This window comes from Alosa pseudoharengus, unplaced genomic scaffold (genome assembly GCF_046254945.1).
Source record: "Alosa pseudoharengus isolate Yale_2024_CS ecotype anadromous, Long Island Sound unplaced genomic scaffold, YU_APseudo_1.1 YU_APseudo_1.1_scf_4, whole genome shotgun sequence".
NCBI lineage: Eukaryota > Metazoa > Chordata > Actinopteri > Clupeiformes > Clupeidae > Alosa > Alosa pseudoharengus.
This window is the reverse complement of record NW_027468774.1, coordinates 9,015,747-9,040,787: the sequence shown is the minus strand read 5'-3', so window position 1 is coordinate 9,040,787 and position 25,041 is coordinate 9,015,747. Positions and strand designations below refer to the sequence as shown.

At 43.1% G+C, this 25,041-nt stretch overlaps 1 protein-coding gene across 1 annotated transcript; it reads right to left on the bottom strand.

Annotated features, from left to right (window-relative positions):
* Positions 1–1,651: 1,651 nt before the first annotated feature.
* tut1 (terminal uridylyl transferase 1, U6 snRNA-specific) lies at positions 1,652–24,454 on the bottom strand. Its single transcript, XM_076264772.1, has 10 exons — positions 24,125–24,454; positions 23,643–23,833; positions 23,223–23,429; positions 22,732–22,846; positions 20,317–20,444; positions 17,287–17,513; positions 7,774–7,883; positions 4,732–4,854; positions 4,156–4,248; positions 1,652–3,653 (listed from the first exon to the last, which is right to left on the bottom strand). The coding sequence occupies exons 1-10, from the start codon at positions 24,198–24,200 to the stop codon at positions 2,452–2,454; spliced, it is 2,472 nt and encodes an 823-aa protein (XP_076120887.1). The 5' UTR covers positions 24,201–24,454; the 3' UTR covers positions 1,652–2,451.
* Positions 24,455–25,041: the final 587 nt, after the last annotated feature.

Genomic DNA, 25,041 nt, shown 5'->3' with positions numbered 1-25,041 from the left:
TAGTGATTAAGATTAATCCTGGACTAGTAGTGATGAAGCCTAGCCCTCCTGTTGTGTTTGTTTTATGTTTACTAGTTTTGTGTTCCCGGTCAAAAATGACCGCTGCATTATAACTTGTTATAAATCCATAGTAGCACACATATTATCATCTAATGTTTTGATAGACCTTTGCATCAACTTGGGTTCTATTGGATATTTTTGTACTTCCATTTGCTATTTATGGCCTGCAGGCCTCACTGATCTGAGCTCATGCAAGTCAGAAAGGGGAATTTTCTATTTGGGAAAGGTTCCAGTGGGGGCTGGCATATAAGCAGAGGGGGAGTGAGGGTGTGTTTGTGTGTGTGTGTTTTAATGTACAGAAGCACATATACAGTCCGTCTGATCAATACATTTGTGACTGGACCCAATTTTATACATTGACCATTTTCTCACCCATTCACTTCTAATGGCCGATCATTTTTGATCGGAAATACACATGGGTGTTCTAAAGTTAAATAAAACACTCAAATTGTTATAAAAAATATCAAAATTTGTTTTGTGTGTTCAGATGTCCTGTGTTAACAAAGTAAAGGAGCCTCATGGTAGTCAGAATAAGTTAACAATATTTTTGAGAGAAAAGAATTGTCAATTGGTCACATTTGACCGCGAACAGGAGGGCTAGTCCTGGACTAGTAGTAACTTCAATGGAAATTTCCACTGAATAATAATTTAGTGCAGGCCCAGACTAGGCGTCATTCATGTACTGCTACTTAAAAACGGCAGAAAGTCACTCTCATTTAGCATGGGGACTACTCATGTGGAAACACACTCCTGGTCACACAGTGACCATCTAGAGCTGTGTGAAACGAGAAGAGATTGGTAACATTAATCAAAGTGCTTAATTACTGGGCTTCCCTGAGCAGCACTCCAGCCTCTTCTAATAAAGCTGTGCGTAATTACAGCCATTTGTCTTTCTCATTCTAGATGGAAGTGTGTGTGTGCGTTTGTGTGTGGTGATGAAATCTGGAGCCATGAAGCTTAATTATCCCTCTTCTCTCCTCAGGTGGACATTTCACTTCCCAAATCCATCATGTATTAACTTTAGAGTGCATCTACAATCGAAAATATCTACAGCCTATGACGCAAATTGAATAGCCATGTCAGGTATACGGATGTCTGCTTTAGTTGACAGCACGGTAAGTAGATTTTAATCAGTCAAGCTGAAGAGCTGGTGTCCGTTAATGTTTGTGCAAAAAGGCTGATTCATGTCCCTTGCATTTTGCAACTGCGAGGTCCATGGCAGGCACCCCCCAAAAATGTTTCATTTTGTGAGTGAGATGCACGCTGTCCCCTCTGCGATGCGTTCGCCCCCCAGTTTCAGAGCTATAAATGCAAAATTGCACATAGGGCCGTGACTGTAGTTAACAAACTAGATCCTAATACTAATAGTATAAGTTAGGCCTATTACACAACATAAATTGTGCTGGCGACCCAAATAAAATCTCCTGAGACCCACCCGTGGGTCGCGACCCAGACTTTGGGAACCAATGATTTAGAGGACTGCAATTTGTTGTGAAAATAAATTCAGTCCAGTACGCTTTAAGCTGTAAGAAAACACGCGCACACACACACACGCACGCACGCACACACACAAAGAGTTCAGGCCCAGCTGTCGATGATCAACAGGTTTAATGCCTGCACAGATTACAAAGACACAACTTCACACAAATGGCAAAGTTCCCATTCATCCCTCACATGGAACTGAAAACATCAGCACAACAGCGTACTCTGGATCAGGTCAGCACAGTAGCGTACTCTGGATCAGGACTCTGGATCAGGTCAGCACAGTAGCGTACTCTGGATCAGGTCAGCACAGTAGCATACTCTGGATCAGGTCAGCACAGTAGCGTACTCTGGATCAGGACTCTGGATCAGGTCAGCACAGTAGCGTACTCTGGATCAGGACTCTGGATCAGGTCAGCACAGTAGCGTACTCTGGATCAGATCAGCACAACAGCGTACTCTGGATCAGGTCAGCACAGTAGCGTACTCTGGATCAGGTCAGCACAGTAGCGTACTCTGGTTACGATATGGCCGACGAGATCCCGGCAGTCCTTAAGTTGGATCACTGTCCAGAATACACCGATCCGAGAGGACCTGATCCTAACCATTTCACCATCAAAACAAGAGCCAATAAAACAAAGATAATAACCATGTCACAGGGAATATTAAGGCCAAACTCCACATCAGATACTACAGAAAAAGAAAGGAATGACAATTGCTGATGAAAAAAACAACAACAAAAAACAGCATAACACATGCAACATTCATAAAAAAATAAAATATTTAGTATTAGGAAACTGGAGTCTATATACACAGCATCAGCGCTGATTTGACAGGAAAAACACAAGCGTTCTAATAAAATAGATTATTACTTTCACAAAACAAAGTGTATTATGTTAACCTTCCTTCCTACTTCCCCAGAAACGCCTCCGCGGTCTTGGGCAGGAAGATCTCCAAGAAGTGGAAGAAGTCCTGGAAGTGTCCCTTCTGGTCACACAGCGGCGTGAAGCGCAACACCGCCCTGGTGTTCTCACTTCCGCCGACCACCTGCGCCCCCACCTTGAACGCCACCAGGTCGTGGGGGTCGGGCTCTTTGGCCGTGATGTGGCGCGTGACCTGCAGCTCCATCTCCACACCGCCCCCGTCTGGCTGGGAGGCCTCGGCGCCGCCGCCCCCAGTGACCCCGCGGGCCTTCAGGAGGTCTCGGCGCACCTTGCGGCGCCCGGCCCACACGGGGTGCCGTTGCAGCCAGCACCAGGAGGCCGAGGGCGCCGGCTCCGCACCCTCGTCTTCCTCCTCCTCGTCCGCCGCCGCGCACAGCTTCTGCCTCTTCTCCTGCGGCGAGACGGGCGAGGTCTCGGCGGACGCAAACGGACGCTTCTGCCCCGCCTGCGGGGAGACCACGCCGCCGGACGAGCGGGAGGGAGCGGCCACACCCTCCGTCTGGTCGTGACGACCGACCTCCTCGGGCTTCTTGGCCGTGTCCATGGCGACGGCGTCGGACGACGTGGATGTGTCCATTTGCCCTTCAAACTCCTCCTCCTGGGCGGGGCTGCAGCCGAGCACTTCCTGAAACACCGTTTCCACGGCGAGCCGCACCATGGCGAACCACTGCTCCCTGAAGCGCTCGCCCGCCGTGCCCAGCCGCCGCTGCACCGCGTCGGGCAGAGCGGCCAGTCGGAAGGGCAGGCTGAGCTCCAGATGCCGCTCCTTGCCCTCGCCCTGGCCCTGTCTGCCCCCGGCCCCGGGCGCGGTGGGGCAGCGGGGGGCAAAGAGGCGCACCAGGCCCCAGGACTTGCCCCTGCTGGACTTGCGCTGGTACTGCAGGCTGCGGCAGTACTTCTCAGCGTCGGCGCACTCGCGCTGGAAGCCCTTGTGCGTGCGCTCGCTCAGGTTGCCCGCCACGTTGTGCCGCAGCTCGAAGGGGTCCAGCACGGTCATGGGACCCAGTCGGGGCCCCGCGGGGGGGTCGGGGCGGCGGGCGGCCGAGCTGGGCGGCTCGGAGGGCAGGAAGTTGGTGATGGGCACGGGGCGAGCCTCACGCACGGACAACACAGAGGCCGAGAAATCAAACGTAGCGTAGAAGGAGAAGAAGGCAGCCAGCAGAGTGCCTGAGAGAGAGAGAGAGAGGGAGAGGGAGAGGGAGAGGGAGAGGGAGAGAGAGAGAGAGAGAGAGAGAGAGAGAGAGAGAGAGAGAGAGAGAGAGAGAGAGAGAGAGAGAGAGAGAGAGAGAGAGAGAGAGGGAGGGAGGGAGGGAGGGAGGGAGAGAGAGAGAGAGAGAGAGAGAGGGAGAGAGAGAGAGAGGGAGAGAGAGAAAAAGACAGAGAGAGAAGAGGGGGGGAGAGAGAGGGGGGGCAGGGGGTGTGTGTGTGAGAGAGTTAGAGAGAAAAATGAAATAAAAACTCAACATGATTACAATAATAATATGGTGATAACAACCCCGTGTCTCTTCTGAGTGCAAATGAAGGGCTGTTTATTTTTCCATATGAAATAGCTGAAAAAACAGAAATGTGGAAGTAGAAATAGGATATTAACCTACTCTGAAGCTAAGGCCAAGCTCCTGCTAGAGGTTTTGAGTTTGTAATTTAAGACAGGCAATCTGCTGGTACTCACAGAGGTCCTCTGTGTTCTTACTGGGGGGAACAGCGATGGGCTGACTGGGAAAGGTGCAGTCCCAGCCTTCAATAACACACTCCTCTTCTTCACCTGCACACACACACACACACACACACAGCACAGGTAAATACAGACAGAAAGGTGCAGTCCCAGCCTTCAATCACACACTCTTCTTCTTCACCTGCACACACACACACACACAGCACAGGTAAATACAGGTCGACAGACCGAACACATAGGCAGGTCCACATATGAACAGACTCATACACACACATACAGTATCATCAGACAGACATGTTGTATTAATTGGAAAACTTAATAGAAGAGATTTGCTGCAGTGTTCTGTTTTTTTATTTGATTCTATGCTTTATATATGTATTTTTTATTTATTATATTATAGTTACCATTTCACCCCTAAATGCTAACATGCTAAGCCCTGCTCACTTAAGCTAATACTTAATACCCCCCCCAACACAAATACGATACTAACATGCTAACTCCTGGTCACTCAGAAGCTAATACTTAATTACCCCCCCAAATACGATACTAACATGCTAACCCCTGGTCACTCACAGGCCATGTCCTTTAGCTGGTCCACAGAGGGCAGGACTGGAGGGTCTCTGTTCTGCAGGAAGAACATGACCATCAGCGTCAGGGCATAATTATTCAGCAACGGCCCGCCACCAAAGGGATTACCTGCAACACACACACACACACACGAAAGACAGTCAGGTAACTAGCCTGACACCATAATGCAGCAGAAGGGACGATATAGTCTGTTGACTTGTTTAACAGCTTTATACACAAACGCAATGTCTGAAAAGATTTATAGATTGCTGTGACGGCCATCAGGCCTTGGCTGTCATTCTTTTTGTAGATGCATGTTGGGAAATACCTCAGCTTCTTTTTACGGGCAGAGAACATTTTGACCAGTTCACACAAGAGGATTGTCTCCGGTAAAACACAAGCGGAATAAAATCAAAGTAATTCCCCTTTGTGCTGCAAAAAATATTCTTCGCTTGTGTCTGAATTTAAAAACACCATTTATAAAGCACTGGTATATCCATCTGGGCCTGAAACTGGTCAGAGATACCCAAGCTCATCTTTAAACATCCCGTTTATGTCGGCAAAATGACCCGAGCACCTTGGACAAGGCTCCAAGAGCACAGGAGCAGTAGCTCCTTTTACGCTGAGTATTAGAGCAGGAGATGGACGTAGCCCTGTTGAGTATTGGAGCAGGAGATGGACGTAGCCCTGTTGAGTATTAGAGGAGGAGATGGACGTAGCCCTGTTGAGTATTGGAGCAGGAGATGAACGTACATGTAGCCCTGTTGAGTATTAGAGCAGGAGATGGACGTAGCCCTGTTGAGTATTAGAGCAGGAGATGGACGTACATGTAGCCCTGTTTAGTATTAGAGCAGGAGATGGACGTAGCCCTGTTGAGTATTAGAGGAGATGGACGTAGCCCTGTTGAGTATTAGAGGAGGAGATGGACGTAGCCCTGTTGAGTATTAGAGCAGGAGATGGATGTAGCCCTGTTGAGTATTAGAGGAGATCGACGTACATGTAGCCCTGTTGAGTATTAGAGGAGGAGATGGACATATATGTAGCCCTGTTGAGTATTAGAGGAGGAGATGGACGTACATGTAGCCCTGTTGAGTATTAGAGCAGGAGATGGAAGTATATGTAGCCCTGTTGAGTATTAGAGGAGGAGATGGACGTAGCCCTGTTGAGTATTAGAGGAGATGGACGTACATGTATCCCTGTTGAGTATTAGAGGAGATGGACGTAGCCCTGTTGAGTATTAGAGGAGATGGACGTACATGTAGCCCTGTTGAGTATTAGAGCAGGAGATGGACGTAGCCCTGTTGAGTATTAGAGGAGGAGATGGACGTACATGTAGCCCTGTTGAGTATTAGAGCATTGTAGCCCTGTTGCTCTCACCTTAAGCGAGTGCATTTATTCTCTGGACCCTGCTGACCCTGCATACTTACAGCAAGCCAGTCATCATGTCAGTGAATTAAGATATGTTGGTGCGGAGAGGCTCATTTAGTGCTTGTTTTGTAAGCCCCTGTTTTGTGAAATCCAAATGATTTTTGTTCTATGATGAGTTCTTCTCAGGTGGGGTTCACCAGGCCAGTCCAGCAATTTTAAATGTGACCTGCCTAATGGGGTCCAATTCATGTTATCAGCATGATGTCTTGTATAGCCTACATACAGTGCCTATAAAAGTATTCAGCCCCATGCTAAAGTTGACTAAAAAGAGGAATAAAAAAATCTTCTTTTGGAAATGGATCTTAATGCCTTAATTAAAAAAAATGAGGAAAAAGCCAACCTTTAAGGAAACCAATTTTCTTTGTGAATGAATAATATATTGTAAATAAATAAATGTGTGTAAGTAAATGTGTTTGTGTGAGTGTGTACCCTGTTGGGGACACTGTTCTTCCAGTGTGTGTGTGTGTGTGTGTGTGTGTACCCTGTTGGGGACACTGTTCTTCTCGTGTGTGTGTGTGTGTGTGTGTATGTAACCTGTTGGGGACACAGTTCTTCCTGTGTGTGTGTGTAAGTGTGTACTCTGTTGGGGACACTGTTCTTCTTGTGTGTGTGTGTGTGTGTGTGTGTGTGTAACCTGTTGGGGACTAGCGATGTAACGGTATGAAAATTGAACCTCACGGTTATAGTGACCAAAATTATCACGGTTTTCGGTATTATCACGGTATTTCTAAAAGTGTGTTCAATATGTTCAGAAAGCACTGATAGGCCTACACAAGCTGAAATAGTTTCAAAAAGTGTCCCGTTCACTTTTTTCTTCATGTTTAATTGGCTATGTGCTTATATCTTAATTTACCCTACCATAACTTGGAGTTTGCTATTTCTGTTATTTGGATGCAATGAGTGAGACCAAAGTAAGCGTTCAAAATAAAACTTTAGGCTACAGTATTCTCCTGATAACGTGAGTGGAATGGATTTAATGTGGACGCGAACATAAAAAGACGCAGAGTGGCTACATGATACAGTGCACATTTTGCGGTGAAAAAGTTCCGCCTTTTAAAATCAGGTGTAGCCTAATCCGAATCGTAGTTAAAACCATCAATTAGACAACAGAATCAGTAGGGTACCAGTTTTGTTCCATTGTACCAGGCCTACTGTATGTCAAAAGCAGGCTCAGATGAAGCTGGGAAGGATTAAACACACGGTTTCCACACCGTGGTAATCAACAGTGATAATCATGATGTTTGAAATGAAAACGGTAATTATTATCGTCAACATTTTTATCTCGGTTTACCATTATACCGGTAATCGTTACATCCCTATTGGGGACACAGTTTTTCCAGTGTGTCTGTATGTGTGTGTGTGTGTGTGTGTGTGTACACTGTTCTTCCAGTGTTTGCGGACATTCACTCCTCTTTCCTTCTTCCCATGTGCCTTTGGCCTGCTAAACTTTGTTATTATAACTACACAGAACACAGTGATCATCATTCATTTAACATATGATTATCATAATAATGCATTTCTGTTTCTGTTCAAAGCAATAGTTGATGTGTATCAACAGTAGCCCATTCTAATGATAAGCAGCTCTGTGCTACCACCTAGTGGCTATAGAGAGAAACGCACCAGCCAGCTGCTTCTGTTTAGCCCAGAAGCGGACGGTGAAGACCAGGGGTCGCAGCCTGGAGTCCAGCTCAGAGCACAGCTGCAGGAAGCGGGTGTTCCTCAGCGCCAGCCTGGGACAGGAGGAGAGGACAGAGGAGAGGGGTCAGACACACACACACACACTGGAGCTTAGTGAAGGGAGACTTCAGACCAAATTTACAGTTCAGGCGACAAATGACGCTCAACAAAATGTGTCTCTGTTAGGGTGTTGCAGAACTTGACGCATACATAAATAAAATTGGTATCAACTTAACCCTTAGCCAGGGTTAACCATTAGCCACGGTTAGCCCTTAGCCAGGGTTAGCCCTTAGCCAGGTTGATGGAATACCCCCCTGGCTGTTTTATTTGTTAATATAAATACCATATGGAACAGAGAAGGATTCAGCAAACCTTTCAGCAATCCTACGCCATGTAAAAGTAGTTAACTTAACTAAGTCAACATTTCGAAAGAAATATAAGTTGAAGAATATTCTTGTTAGCATGCTGAGACTGCTAACAAGAAGTTATTATGTAAACAGAGTGGACATGAGATGAACACCAGTAGGGTGTCATGACCACTGTTGCTTCAATCAAACTGTGCTGTGCTGTCCAGTTCTTTACAAGACATCCAGATTCACATGATTATGTGTGATGCATTATGTGCATGTGTGATTTTATGTGTGTGTGTATTATGTGCATTATGTGTGTGTGTGTTATGTGCATGTGTGTGTGTTATGTGCATTATGTGTGTGTGTGTTATGTGCATTATGTGTGTGTGTGTTATGTGCATTATGTGTGTGTGTGTTATCTGCATTATGTGTGTGTGTGTTATCTGCATTATGTGCGTGTGTGATATTATGTGTGTGTGTGTTATGTGCATGTGTGATATTATGTGTGTGTGTGTTATGTGCATGTGTGATATTATGTGTGTGTGTGTGTTATGTGCATGTGTGATATTGTGTGTGTGTGTGTTATGTGCATGTGTGATATTATGTGTGTGTGTGTTATGTGCATGTGTGATATTATGTGTGTGTGTGTTATGTGCATGTGTGATATTATGTGTGTGTGTGTTATGTGCATGTGTGATATTATGTGTGTGTGTGTTATGTGCATGTGTGATTTTATGTGTGTGTGTTATGAGCATTGCTAGCCTCGTGAGACCATCCTGATCTCGCGAGCTTCAGGGTTTCACTCGCAGATCAGTCTGGATACTTTCCGTTAAAGAAAATTTGGAGCAGTTCACCAAACGAACGTCCAATCAGCGTTGGCTTTGAGGCGGGTTGAGGTGTGACGCAACGAACAACATGACGGCATCCACAGAGAAGTTTTATTCAAATTAGAAAGTATTCCTGGGTAAACTGTGAAGCTATGAGTCTCAGCCATGCAGCTGGGAGGAATGAACGACACAGACATCCTCCACGGCTGATTCCAGTTCATAATGGAGGAATATACTTTCTTCAGAAGTGTAGGGCCTACCGTGAAAACTTGATGGGAATTGTCGTTGATTAGGTTCATAAATGGTAAGTTAAAACATCTTAACGTTTGTCACGTTACCTAACTTAATTGTATGTTAAACGGCATTAGAAGAATACTTTGTTCATCTAATTGGTTGATTTGGACCGTCGATAACCAACAAAGGTGGTGATAGACAGATGGTTTATCCAATCAGCTAACCAGTATGTCCGCCCCTTCCCAAAAGTTCTTCAATGAAAAGTTCCCAGATGGATATGCGGAGCAAATCCATCTGGCGGAGTCAGGTTAGTGCATTGCTCCCACCTGTTCAGAATCACATGATTATTTGTGTGTATTATGAGCATGTGTGATATTATGTGTGTGTGTGTTATGTGCATGTGTGATATTGTGTGTGTGTATATTATGTGCATGTGTGATATTATGTGTGTGTGTGTTATGTGCATGTGTGATATTGTGTGTGTGTATATTATGTGCATGTGTGATATTATGTGTGTGTGTGTTATGTGCATGTGTGATATTGTGTGTGTGTGTGTTATGTGCATGTGTGATATTATGTGTGTGTGTGTTATGTGCATGTGTGATATTGTGTGTGTGTATATTATGTGCATGTGTGATATTATGTGTGTGTGTGTTATGTGCATGTGTGATATTGTGTGTGTGTATATTATGTGCATGTGTGATATTATGTGTGTGTGTGTTATGTGCATGTGTGATATTGTGTGTGTGTATATTATGTGCATGTGTGATATTATGTGTGTGTGTGTTATGTGCATGTGTGATATTGTGTGTGTGTATATTATGTGCATGTGTGATATTATGTGTGTGTGTGTGTTATGTGCATGTGTGATATTGTGTGTGTGTATATTATGTGCATGTGTGATATTATGTGTGTGTGTGTTATGTGCATTATGTGTGTGTGTGTGTTATGTGCATTATGTGTGTGTGTGTTATGTGCATTATGTGTGTGTTATGTGCATTATGTGCGTGTGTGTTATGTGCATGTGTGATATTATGTGTGTGTGTGTGTTGTGTGTTGTGTGTGTGTTATGTGCATTATGTGTGTGTGTGTGTTATGTGCATTATGTGTGTGTGTGTTATGTGCATTATGTGTGTGTTATGTGCATTATGTGCGTGTGTGATATTATGTGTGTGTGTGTGTTGTGTGTGTGTTGTGTGCATTATGTGTGTGTGTTATGTGCATTATGTGTGTGTGTGTTATGTGCATGTGTGATATTATGTGTGTGTGAGTGTTATGTGCATGTGTGTGTGTTATGTGCATTATGTGTGTGTGTGTGTGTTATGTGCATTATGTGTGTGTGTGTTATGTGCATTATGTGTGTGTGTTATGTGCATTATGTGTGTGTGTGTTATGTGCATGTGTGATATTATATGTGTGTGTGTGTTGTGTGCATGTGTGTGTGTTATGTGCATTATGTGTGTGTGTGTGTGTTATGTGCATGTGTGTGTGTGTTATGTGCATTATGTGTGTGTGTGTGTGTGTTATGTGTGTGTGTGTGTGTTGTGTGCATGTGTGTGTGTGTGTGTTATGTGCATTATGTGTGTGTTACGTGATATTATGTGTGTGTGTGTGTGTGTGTGTTGTGTGCATTATGTGTGTGTGTTATGTGCATTATGTGTATCTGTGTGTGTGTTATGTGCATGTGTGATATTATGTGTGTGTGTGTGTTGTGTGCATTATGTGTATGTGTGTGTGTTGTGTGCATTATGTGTGTGTGTGTGTTGTGTGCATTATGTGTGTGTGTGTGTGTTGTGTGCATTATGTGTGTGTGTGTGTTATGTGCATTATGTGTGTGTGTGTGTGTGTGTGTTATGTGCATTATGTGTGTGCGTGTGTTGTGTGCATTATGTGTGTGTGTGTGTGTGTGTGTGTGTGTGTGTGCATGTGTGTGTGTGCATGTGTGTGTGTTGTGTGCATGATGTGTGTGCGTGTGTTGTGTGCATTATGTGTGTGTGTGTGTGTGTGTGTGTGTGTGTGTGCATGTGTGTGTGTGCATGTGTGTGTGTTGTGTGCATGATGTGTGTGTGTGTGTTATGTGCATTATGTGTGTGTGTGTTGTGTGCATGTGTGCAGGGATTAAAGTGAAAAAAGAAAAAAAAAATCGTTTGACTGAACTTTTTTCAGGCCATAAACCATACGTTGTTCATATCTACCTATAGAGATAGCACCACTTTTGCGGTCGCGACCTACTGTATTGGTTTTTAATGTACAAAAAGATGCAAACAGCAATGTAAAGCACCAAATAAACACCAAAATGAGGCTACAGGGTACTCTTAACTTACTATATAATTAATGCCACCTACAGGTGAATGCATAGAACATAACAATCCTATGGTTTGTGTACCCTGTAGCCTTGTTTTAGCCGCCAATGGCCGCCATGTGAATAAGGCGAATTGAGAGTGTTCTTGATTGAGATTGAGTTTTCCTGATGAACAAAACAATATTTCAATACCATCCCTGACCATTGCTGATTAGCCATTGCTGTTCTTTTCTACTGCAGCAATATTGTAGCAAGGCTTTAACTTACACTCTTATTTAATTACTTCAGGCCAAAAGTGTTTAAAGGGGAGATTTTTTTTCTTGTTAATATACAATTCAACACCAAGTAAAATCTATAAAATCAAGTTTGCAAGACTTTACATTTCCTCATCAAAGTAACGAATCAGAACAGTCTAGATATTGTTCATATTTCCATTTTTTGCCTCATCTGCATTTAATGAAAACATGGTAATTTTGAGTTTTACAGACAACTCAGTTTTCCAATGAGCAGCAATACTGTGTGTGCTCATGCAGGAGGTCTGCGCATTTGATAACGACAATCTGGAGAGGGCGCTTTTGTCTTCAGCAACAGATTGTATAAGGTTGACAATAGGTTGCGATATGGTGAGGGACAGGTCTTGTTGCGCTATGAAAGAACATGCGTAGCCTACTTTCTACGGTCAGCCATAGATAAACGTAGCCTACCTCTGTCGTGGTGGCTAGTTGCACCAGGTAGCAGTGTTGCGCGGGTTTGGTCACAAGCGGCCCGCGGTTGCCCGATATTTTAATCAACCCGACCGCAACTCGGACCGCGAATATTAATTAGGACAAAATTATACCCGACCCGCGATCCGACCCGCTTATTTACAAAATGTGTGCTTTTGGTTATAGCCTGCATGCAGTGTGACAGTAGGCCATTTCTGTAAAACAAACTAATTTATTTGCGAAACTTTATGCGGTAGAACTGCACGCAGTATGCATGCAGGACATAATGTTTGCGCAGGAGAGAGAATGAGAATAAGAGCGCAAGCACGCACGCAACCACCAAGGATTAGAACACTATACGATTTGAAGGCCATGGACATAGGCCTACATCTTTCTTTCGAAAACAGAAATGGTGAGGCAAGGTATAGGCAAGAGAGATACGTTGCTGGTCAAAACGTTAGCGTAAGAACTGGTTTATAATGCTGAATGAAGCACAAAGCACATTTACTAAAGCACATCCACTGTTTAAAGTCACAAACACAACGAACTAAGGTAACTTTTATGCATGCGCGAACCTATACATACCGGTAGGTATGGCTGTGTAGTCTGTGCCTGCCATAACATTTATTCCTGCAGGCTGCCCGTTTTGGCTGTCATACTTTTAAATGGCTTCACAAGAAGTAGGCCTACATAGACCATAACTTGTACTACTGTCATCTTTTTTAAGAACTTTTCCCAATATTTCCCATAGCTTATCGCTTTTCCTGAAGGGGTGTCTTTATAATTTTAACTCGCGTCTTCAGCTTCTTTACTGTTGACTTTACTGTATTGATGCTTTACTGTATTGATGCTAGCCTTCTCCTGATATTTTAAGTAGGCCTATTTGTAGAAAATATATATTTAATTAATTTTAACTGACCCGCCCGCAAATTACCCAAATATCATTAAAATATTTTGTTTATGACTCATAACCGCGGGCGACCGCTTAATTTCGGGCAGACCGCGCAACACTGCCAGGTAGGGAAGATGTCCTGAAGTGCACGAATGTTAACCTTATGGCGGTCTTCTGATTGTTGGCGTGCTAAAGCGTTTTCCTATTGCATCCATAAACAATTTTCTTGCAGCAAACCGCGCAAAAGCAAACCCCTGGCACTTTAATTTCTTTACACCATGGCTTGTTAGTTCTCCCCCGTTTCCAACAGCCGCCCGTCTCCATTTATTTTTTAACTTTTGACACCTGTGCCTTCCTTTAGCAACAACGCATCCATGACAGCTAGTGGCCTTGCCAAATAGACGCACACAAATCATGGCGCTAATATGCGAGGTTCTGGTGGGCCTACTGGTTATGGTTTTGTGCTATACATTAATAATAGCAAAGTTTTAAGTTGACTGTTTTAATTGCATGGTTATTTTTGTCAACATACGCTCACAACCTACTGTCTTTAAAAGTGAGGCCTAAGCAAAATAGGCTACAAGGCTGTCTGTGCGTCACAAACACGACTGACCGACCCCCTTACTCAACAGTTTGCGATATTATTATTTTATGTTAACACGCTCAGTCAAAACCTTCCGTCGCAAATTGTGAACAACATTGTTGTACATGTCAGACGGGATAGGCATAGGCTACGGTTTATATTGCGTCGCTTTACACATAATGTTAGTTGCATTGATTAAAAACTGTAACAATAATAGTACATCGGGTGGCATAGCACAGCAACATCTGTTCAAGTCATAGGTGACACCCAAAATGAATGACCTCCCCTGACAAAAGTTCGCGATAGTAAGAAATTGTCTAGGCCTACATGATGCACGGAAAGAACACAGCCTCCGAATTCGCACATAGAGCTCACAATATCATATCCAAAAAAGTTAAACGGATTGGGCAACCTCATCAGCTGTCTCGATTGTGTCACTATAATCCAACTTTTAGACCGTCCTCCAGATGTGTTCTTTTTTTAAGCAACCGCCCCAGGCCAATGAGACAAGCGTGTAGCTACAACATAAACAAAGCGAAACTCATGGCTGACGTATCTTCTTGAGCGGTCTCTGATTGAGACACAGAAAGTTCTCAAGAACACTATAGGTCTTTAAACATTTACCATCACACACATTCATTCATCGGACCTAATATTTGTAGCCTAGTTGCCTTAAAAAAAGGAAAAGAAAAGGTGGCCCCCCTCTCCTATTTTTTTTTCTCACCGGATGTGCATCGATCTCAAATATGACATTTCTAAAATCAAATTGACGGAAATCCGTCGTACGACGGAGAACTTTAATCCTTGTGTGTGTGTTATGTGCATTATGTGTGTGTGTGTTATGTGCATTATGTGTGTGTGTGTTATGTGTAGTGTTGCACGGTGTATCGATACTAAAAAGGTATCGCGATGCCTTCACGCAAAAAACGATACGATTTCAGACGTTTTTAGAATCGATACTTTATTAAAATAATAAAGTTCTGTGTCTGTGTGAACTGCTGCTCTCACTGCTCCTTGCACGCATCTAGGCAAGTGGGCGTGTCAAGCAGGCAGCTCTGAGTGAGTGAGTGCGCAGCCAACGTCAACATAGTTCTCAGTGTTGCCAACTTAGCGACTTTGTCGCCATATTTAGCGAGATTTCAGACCCCCCAAGCGACTTTTTTTGTAAAAAGCGACTAGCGACAAATCTAGCTACTTTTTCTGGCGTTCTTGGAGACTTTTGGAGACTTTGATGTGATGGCATGTAACGTCCCTTTTTACTCTTCTGTGTGAGCAGTGAGTTTGTGCTGTGTGAAAGTCTCATGCCTGTTTCATTTGTGAATTACATCGAGTTCGCCCGAAGCGTTGCCCCATGATTATAAAAGTAATGACTGGCCTGTAGTATCAGCCCATGTTATTACACGGAAGTAGATATTCTAGCCTATAGATCTAACAGCTCAGACAATGTTATTGGAAGGTGCCGCAACTATGGCCGCAACTTCGGGTGAGATTACAACCAGAATCAACGAGACGAGAGCAATGACATGATGACAGGGAAACAAGGACACGCTGCCAGCATCGTTCAACAAACACAATGAACAAAAGAAAGTAGCCTAGGCTACAACTTCATTCACAAGCAGTTCAAAATCGAACATACAGGTTAGGAAAATATAGCATTCGTTTAGGCTATGTAGCCTCAATGTTGTCAATGCAGGACAGACTGTCGGCTGAGGGGGAAAAAATCTGTTGGTCTGTCCTAGTGACATTAAGCCTAAATATATCCAAAATATAGCCAGTAAGGTTAAATTGTGTGTAGCCTATGGTGAAGTTATAATCAGACTTCAAGCAGTGCAAAGCAGATGGAGCAGTTGGGAATAGGTTGGACTGCTTTTCAGCCACTTGATGCTCATTCTGGTGTAGGCTATGACGAGATAGTGTACAGAAGTGTAAAGTGTCTCAATTAATATACAAGTATAGTAAATGAAATATATTTAGTTAGTTGACTATTTGAGTAGGACAAAAGCAAACAGGCGTAAAAGGGAGTTAAAGGGCCATCACCGTTTTTTTTTTGTTTTTTTGGGGGGGGGGTACACGACGTGGTGACGTAATTGATATGCAAATTAGTATGTGACGTCATTTAGCGACTTTTGGAGCTGGCTTTAGCTACTTTCTATTTTAAATAGTTGGCAACACTGATAGTTCTTTGCCGACAGTTCTAGGCCTTGAGGATAAAACAAAAGGTGCAGTGAAAAGTGCAACTATTTCGGATACATCGCGAATAGTGAAGGCAAGCCATCAGGTACACAAAGTAATTTAAAAGCAGTAGGCTATGCATGGAACTTGGCTAAACACCTCGCAGACATATCCCAACATTTTTAAAGAGTTCAAAGAACGACAGGTTAACGAATATACTATAGAGAACACAACTACATGGTTAGTGGCAAGTTCTTTTCTTATGTTTTAGTCTAGCGAAAACGAGTATGGTTATCTGGGATAAAGCGAACCTTCCTTCATCCATGAATTTTGAAGAGACATAACCATAGACTGTAAAAAATAGGACATAACGAGCTGTAATCATTTTGACGAGACATAACGAGCTGTAATCATAGGGTGCTAACGTGATGAAAGCGCAATGTTCACGCCAGAATAACATTACCATAACTTGTAAACGATCTATTTCATGTTCGGTCAGTAGCCTACTACTGGTAATACTTGTCATGGCATGTAGACTGCAATTTGTTCAATAATTATTGTCCAGATGTAGGATAGGCTACCCGAAATGCGCTAATTAAAGCCCACAGCATAATACCACCAAACGTGTTGAGTCCTAATAATAGCGGCTAATACGTGGTAGCAAATCATGTTATCAAAGAAATAGACATAATGTAGGAATGCACACAGATATATTGCAACAGGTAATGGTGTAGGCCTATCTGACGAAGACCTGAGTGGTTGGAACGTCGTACTTGTACACTGGGCGCAAAGAAGACTATCCTCACATTTTCCCCTTTGCAACTGTCAAAGAAATCCCATGAACACGGGAAGGCCTAGGGTAGCCTATACTGTACATCAGATGGCCTAAAGATTAGGCCCCTCTGCATAGCATTCAGTGATTTGCATGCAGTAATTTTAACACTGACCTTGATCTAGCCTAGTTTGGCTATTTAAAGCTACTTTATTGCCAAAACACAACACAATGTAAATGAACTATAACAAACAATAAAGGACTTAATCACACAAAGTAGGCCTACTATTTTACTGACTATAAAAAAAAAATAATTATGTAGGAAGTTTAGAACCCAGAATTGACCTACAAAAGTGCACCAAATTTAACACAAATGACTCAATACACATGGAGGAGGTATGAGTCCTTTCATCTCCAGATATCTTAGGATTTCGCTGTAGTATCGTTTTAGTATCGAGCATCGTGATATTTATGGCAGGTATCGTATCGAAGTCATAATTTTGGTATCGTGACAACACTAATTATGTGCATGTGTGTGTGTGTGTTATGTGCATGTGTGTGTGTTATGTGCGTGTGTGTGTGTTATGTGCATGTGTGTGTGTTATGTGCATGGCTCCCACCTGTTCTTGATGCTGATGTCCCCGTGCAGGTTCAAGTTGCGATGGCTGAACTTGACGACAGGCAGTCTAGCAGTGGGCAGCGCCTGCACCTTGTGAACGCCAGGGACACACTTCCTCAGGACGGCCGCGACCAGCTCCAGCACCTCGCCAGGTGTTGCCGTGGTCAGGTCGATGTCAGACAGGATGGAGTCTTCAGAGCGCCCGTCTTCCGACTGACCCTCTCCGGTCTGAAACAGGGTATATGCAGGAATCATAGAGTTGAATTTACTACTTTTTACTACCGTTTTTACTACCTCCACAATATTTTTTACTACCAACACGAAATCAAGCAGCAGCCCTTTTTTTTTTGGGGGGGGGGGGGGGGGGGGGGGGTGGTACCACTTACTACTTGCTATAAGGTATAAATCATAAATATTAGGTACACGAATAATTTCTAATTGTGATCATTAAGTATGGTCATTGTCAATGACAATGTTTTTTTTGTAGTGTCGAGGAGTTCAGTTTCAGTTGTCCTTACCTTAACCCTAGCTCTTGAGTTATCCTAACCAGCCCTTAGCCCTAATAAGGTGAATGATAACCTTGGCACAAATGACGCTAAAACACCAAACATGTGTGGTGAAAAATGAAGAACAAACACCGACTACCCCGCCCCCCCCCCCAAAAAAAAAAAAAACAACTCCAGTCTAAGGATAGGCCCAGAAATCTATTTATATGGATAAAGCCATTATTATTGGTATGGTATTGTTGTTGCACATTTGACACAAAGCAGTCCGTGAAAACATGCACATCAGTGGACTGCTTTATTTCATTGCATTACTCAGCATGGATGCACGATGCTTGCATGATAAATACTTCCCAAAACAACAGTTAGGTAGGTAGGTAAGGATGCCATTTAGGAGTGTAAATCAAGTTTAATCACAATTTGATAAAATATAGATTCTTTAAGCCATTGATTTGATTCTTTTCAATACTTCAAAATGTGTAGCGATGCGATTCGATGCATTACTGGTCTGTTGTCGATAGGAAATGATAGATTTTGGTTAGTTTTCATGGATTCAAATGCCAATATTATAGGCTAAATTATAGGCCAAATACTGAACATTGACTGTGGAATCAAGTAGGTTACAGAGTTTCTTTCCCCCCCTAAAACCTCCTGTCACTAGCTAGATGCTTTCAAATTTAACATGGTTTTAAACTCATATGTTGCAGTTTTCTGTCACTGCAATAAAACTAGCCTATTTGGAATATTTTGTAGGCCTGCTGTTCCTTTTATGAGAACAATTTAACTGATCAAGTTTTCATAGGCTATTGAATGATTTAAATGTGAATGCCATAAACTTCATTCGCCATCAACTTTAGCGTGGTTCTTCACGCAGTTGTCATCTAAATGCAGTGTTTTGTAGGCTATTCAAAGAATTTCACGTTCATCACTCAGTTGTGGTGTAGGTCTGTCTTGAGTGATCGCTGTCCCTTTAAATGTCTGGGACTTTAAATAACGGGACTTTTAAACTGCATGCCGTTTTTGTTGATGCACCGTCTTTGATTCAGTTTTCTACCATTTTAATAAATGACACGCGCACTTGCGTGGTTAAAACTAAGGAATTGTTTTCACTCGTTTTCTTGCAATTCCGTAACATTAGATACTAGGTCTAGGTCACATGTCAGTGACTAGTTCGAACTTTGTTACTGATGGGATAGGTGGAATTTTATTGCACGGTTCTGGATGATCACAGTCAGATGGCAGCGCTACCGTCAGCTGAACGAAAGCTTACACTAGTCAAGTCCACAGTTGTTAAAACTTCCAGCTGAAGTAGCCTAGTGTAAACTGAGAGAGTTGCCTCCTAACGGAGTGAGTGTAGCCTATATTTTTTTAGCTGCTATCAGAGTGATAGGCTAGCCTAGGCCTACATCTACCGCTCCTTTGCTACATGAACAAATATTATTAGATGAGTGACAGAAGCACGGACACCGGACCAGCAGGCCCATATGATAAACGCTGCTCTGGTAGCCTGCGGTAGGGCCTAGATGACGTGAAAAGCGCGAGAGTCGCCGAAAAGCATCCCTGGCCCCTAAAAAACTCTTCGGATCTGCACGATTCATATAAGTCGCCCAAAGCAATGTGAAGGAGTCACCAAAAAGCGCGTTGTTTGTATCCCTGTAATATCAACTGAAGCAAAAAGGCGAAAATGTTGTTTGTTGGCGTCGCTGATAGGCTGTCAACCACGGAACTCTACAGTTTACTTCTACATCATTGCTATCGACTCCGACTCACTCAGGTCCTATTTTTTAATTAAGCAAGATGCAGTTAAAACATGTAGACACAAATATTAAGCAAAAAATGTAAAATCATGGTGATGAAAAATTTACTACCAAGTCAAATTGCATTTATTACCTTTTACTACCTTTCAAGGGCCTTAATTTTGGTAGATTCTATTTACTACCTTTTACTACCGCGCGGACACCCTGTGAAAGCAGGACCAGACGGGTGTGGGTCTCAATTTGCCATTTTCATTTTGATCTTTGATGATTGTATGTCCGTCATGGGCATATAACTGCAAACTAATAACGGTTCCCAAATCCTGTGTTGTGACAGAATACTGTCGGCCACTGCACCACAGTCACAACATGTAAACGACACTAGATATGAGTCGTTCACCTTTCTCTCAACATCTGCTCTGACAGTTGAATGAGGGGCGGTAATTGTGTTGTGGTAAGTGAACTGGGCTTCCAAGTGGAGGCCAGAAAGTTGAGAGATTGATTCCTGAGCAAGACACCTAAGCCCAAGTTGCTTCAGGGAGGATTGTCTCTAAGTCGCTGTAGATAAGAGCGACCGCTACATGCATAAATGGTAAATAGAAATTCCACTGAACAGTCCAAACCCTTGACTGTATAGAACAGTCTATGGACCAAACCCTTGACTGTATAGAACAGTCTATGGTCCAAACCCAACGGTCAACTGTCTGACTGAATATACAAACATTACAAATATTGTACACAAACAAACACAAAAACACTTTGATCCAGACATACCGGTTCTGATGCGGTCTTGGACCTGGCCTGAAAGGTTCTAGTTTTCTCCAGGTCCAGAAACAGGTCCATATCACAGGAGTGAACCCCAAAAGTGTTGACGGTCGAACCAAAAGGGACAATCTCACAATCTGAAAGACAACAGCAGCAGTCAATACGCTCAAATGACAAAGAGATACCAATGGGTTCCCATAGTGCTTTAGGGTAACAGACACCGTCATAGAGCCTTCTGTTCCCACATGCCCACAACCCTGATGTCTTAAAGGAATTATCCGGAGTAAAATGCACTTTAGATCAATTTACGGATGATTGGGAGTACATACGTTGAGTTGACATCCAAATCATGTCATTTGGATGTGTTTTGAGAAAGTTCGATTTTACCGTTTTTAGTCAAAACTCGTTAGCCTGGAAGTGACCGAGGCATGTCATTTCGCCGCTACAAAACTAGGGCTGTAACGATACACCAACCTCACGATTCGGTTTGTATCACGATTTTTGACCCACGGTTTGATACGAATCTCGATTTTTCTTTTTTTTTTGGGGGGGGGGCTAGACATTTTATTAAATAACATTTTCATAGCCTCCCTTAGAACACCAGAGGATTACAATATAATATATCTATTATTTTATATCCTGATATAAAAATATTTTTCTGAATGACTGATATTTATGACAGCACACTTTATGCAGATTAGCCTATAGCCTAGGCCTGCTATTTTTTGGAAATATTGTAAACAAAGTAGCATAGTTGGCTAGCTTAGCCTATCATAGTCTACTGATTGGACTGTTCAGTTTTCCCATGTGTGTTTAAGTTTCAAGGTAATACTTGTTCTCCTTGGGACAGGCCCTTTTGGGAAACGTTGGTATTGAGATGATCAGTCAACTTCAATGCAAGACTTTTAAACAAATATGTGCAGCATGTTAATGATGCTAAGCGGATTTAATAGTAATTTAGCTAGTCGTCTTCTATGCGTCCTTGCTTTCACGATTGTGAATGTTTTATTTAAGTCGCGCGTGTTCATTGAGCAGGAGAGTGAGAGCGAGGGAGCGCAAGAGAGAGCGGGGCAAGGAAAGGGGGTTTACTTCTATACTGTTTGGTAAAGTTGCACACATAGTCTACAATGAAAGCAAGGAGAGGTATGAAATTATTATTTATTTATTTGTTTGTTTTTGGACAACGTAGGCTACCGATAAGTAAAGCGGGAGATGTGGGTTGCTTTTGCGGCCGCGTAAGATGCAAAGCACGGCGTGAAACACTAGAAAGGTGTGTCGCGATTCTGCCTTTTCACACCGCGACACAGTATCGTTGATATGAATGTTGCGATTTCGGTTTCGAATCGTATATCGTTACAGCCCTATACAAAACTCTATTTTTATACCTCTTCTACAGTTCCAAACAACATTACACTTACGTGGTAGTGAGTAGAGGGTCCTTAAAGCCAAACCGAAGTATCCCGAGGTCTTTATGTGGTCAGATAGAGAGTCCAGAATGAATTTCATCAAGCCAGTACCTTTCCGGAAATGTTGCCATCTTTGCTGCCAGCTTCAGGGGAAAGTCCGTAGGAGTTGATTGCTGAGTGTGGAGTAACACGCTCTGGAAATTCACAATTTCGTCGCCGTTTAAAAAAAAAAAAAAAAAAAAAAAAAAAGGCGACAAAATTGTGAATTTCCAGAGCGTGTTACTCCACACTCAGCAATCGACTCCTACGGACTTTCCCCTGAAGCTGGCAGCAAAGATGGCAACATTTCCGGAAAGTTACTGGCTTGATGAAATTCATTCTGGACTCTCTATCCGACCACATAAAGACCTCGGGATACTTCGGTTTGGCTTTAGGGACCCTCTACTCACTACCACGTAAGTGTAATGTTGTTTGGAACTGTAGAAGAGGTATAAAAATAGAGTTTTGTAGCGGCGAAATGACATGTCACTTCCAGGCTAACGAGTTTTGACTAAAAACGGTAAAATCGAACTTTCTCAAAACACATCCAAATGACATGATTTGGATGTCAACTCAACGTATGTACTCCCAATCATCCGTAAATTGATCTAAAGTGCATTTTACCCCGGATAATTCCTTTAAAAGTTCACATTCCAACAACCCTGATATCTTAAAGAAATTACTTATAATTTTACTGTACAAACAGTCATAATAGCCAGCAGCACCACTGTATAGGTCATTTATGGATGGAATGAGTACACAAGTGGGATCATCAATAGAGCCAGAGTGTGTGTGTGTGTGTGTGTGTAAGAGAGTGTGTGTGTGTGGTGTGGTGTGGTGTGGTGTGGTGTGTGTGTGTGTGTATATATGTGTGTGTGTGTGTGTGTGTATATATGTGTGTGTGTGTGTGTGTATATATATATGTGTGTGTGTGTGTGTGTGTGTGTGTGTGTGTGTGTGTGTGTGTTTAATGGCTAACCTGGGAGGAACTCCGTGAAGACCTCCTGCAGCAGCTTGACCAGGAGCTCGCGGCCGTTCCGCTCATTCTCGTTCAGCTGGAAACTCTCTACAACTCTCAGCATCTGTTCATTTACCTGACACACACACACACACACACACACACACACACACAGTCATTACCAGATCACAACGGAGAAGCAGTAGGCTACCATTACCAACTGATCGGTCGACCCAGGTTCGATTTCCAACGTTACAAAGTCTGCTTTGGATAGCGTTTGCAAAGTATCAGCAATATTTAACCCCTAACAAACTGCTGTAATTAGGGAAGGGGGGGGCATGCTTGTGGAGTATGTGTTTGTGTGTTGACGTATGTGTACTCTTTAGAGGGGGTAAACAGTACAAGTGTTTTCTTCATATGAGCAAAACCCACACAAGTTTTCATTAAAAAGTATAATGCCAATGTTTGAACTGTGTGTGTGTGTGTGTGTGTGTGTATGTGTGAGCTCTTACCGACGCAACCCGGCATAGCTCTTGGCTGAGAGCGTCCAGGTTGACCTGTGAATTTTTTCCGTCCTGCTTCTTCTTGAGGACGACCTTGAACTCCTTGCTCTCGCGGGGTTTAATCCGCAGCTTGAGGCCGTTCATGACATGCTCCGTCCGGTGCAGGGCCGCGGCAGTGCTGGCCTGTTCTTCAAACTCCACGATGGCGTACGAGCCCTAGTGTCCAGAGGGGTCAGAGGTCAGTTACACACATCACTGAGTTGAGCTAATGTCGAGAGTTTAACAGAGTTCAACATGTGTATTAACACACACACACACACACACACAACCGAGCGACACCAAAGGCTAGAAAGACAGACCAGGGAGATGCACTTATAATCGAACTAACAGGGTTAGTTCACGGGGTTCACAAAGTTTTGAGTGTCTGACCTTCTCCTTGTCCATGATGACATCCTGCACTGGTCCGAACTGTTCGAAGTACTCGATGAGCTGCGTTGACAAGGTGTTTGGTTTGATGCCGCTCACAAACACGCTGTTTTGCACTTGCCTTTTTCGCGTTTCACGTAGTCGGAACAGGTTCTGGTGCTTACGCCCCTTCACATGAGCGTCTACCGTCGGTTCTGAATGTGACGAAGAAGACAGTAATGACAGCAAGTCCTGAATAGTTTACATAACGTTACTGCTGCATGTTCGCCTTGGCTGCTTTCTAAAAACTTTGTTGACAAATCAGAAAATACGTCAGATTGCCAAAGGTTAACGTTAACGTATGCATGCACATCTCTAATAACAAGATTTAGGCGAATTTTGTTTTAAATGCCTATTAAAAGACTATGCATGGCCAACGAAACAATGCTTGCTAAACTTCGAAAAAGAAACCTTATAACGTTAGCTAGGCATGAGATATGACTTACCATTTGGTAAATTGACATCGCATAAAGTGCAGCGAAAACCCTTCTGGGTTGTTTGAATGTCTGTGTGAGCTTCCATTTTAAGGTTTCACAGACAAATTGCAAGCTGCCAGCATGTGGCAAGTCAAAACTCCCTCCGAATCGTTGCAGTGTCGTGCTGAAGTCCCGTGTTCTACTTACTTCCGGGCAATACAACAATTCATTTCCTTCGTTCCGCACGTAACTAAACTTAGGCGTAACTAAACTAAGATAGTTTTCTAAAAGTCATTCAATGATTAATCTCGGAAAAGATGTGAATGAACGAAAGATATATGGTAAAATGGTATAGTATTCTCAGAAATGCATGATGCACACAAAATTACATCTCATCCGTGCCTCTTGGGGGCAGTAGAGAATTTGTTGCTGTCGTGACGTGATTCCTGTGTAGGGCATCACTGTTGTCATCTAGGATACATGCACGAGATTTTAGTTTTAAAAGTCTCCCATTTGTACTGTTTAATATTAGTTATTCACACATATTTGTCCATAAATTCATTGACTGACTGGGCAACAACACCCAATGTAGACCCAAAGTAGAATTAAATTAAATATGCCATTGCGCTGTATGGCCATCAGATGGCGCCATTTAACTGCTTGCTTACATCCGAAAAAGTGCCAGAGCCGTATATAGAGCAGTGCCATGCTGCCATCTGGTGGCCATGAAATATTTTATGTTGCCCGTTACAGACCACTTATTAGAAAAGAAGCGGCCGTCGAATAATCTTTTAATACATTTGGTTAATTGTGTTTTTTTTTTTAACCTTCGTTCCTTTATAAATTGTGGTGTATCGTTAAGTTACGTGTTTGAATGTAATTACTCTGACATTCGATGATGACCATACATTTGAGTACAGTCTTAGGGGCTGACTGTTTTCATTAGA

Bases quoted from the DNA above. Each gene is read 5' to 3' on its own strand.
- tut1 (XM_076264772.1), bottom strand. From the start codon at position 24,200: ATGGAAGCTCACACAGACATTCAAACAACCCAGAAGGGTTTTCGCTGC. The intron at 17,514-20,316 runs GTATGTCTGGAT...ACCCTGTTTCAG, and splicing joins CCAAGACCGCATCAGAACCG to ACCGGAGAGGGTCAGTCGGA. The intron at 3,654-4,155 runs GTGAGTACCAGC...TCTCTCTCTCAG, and splicing joins TAAGAACACAGAGGACCTCT to GCACTCTGCTGGCTGCCTTC.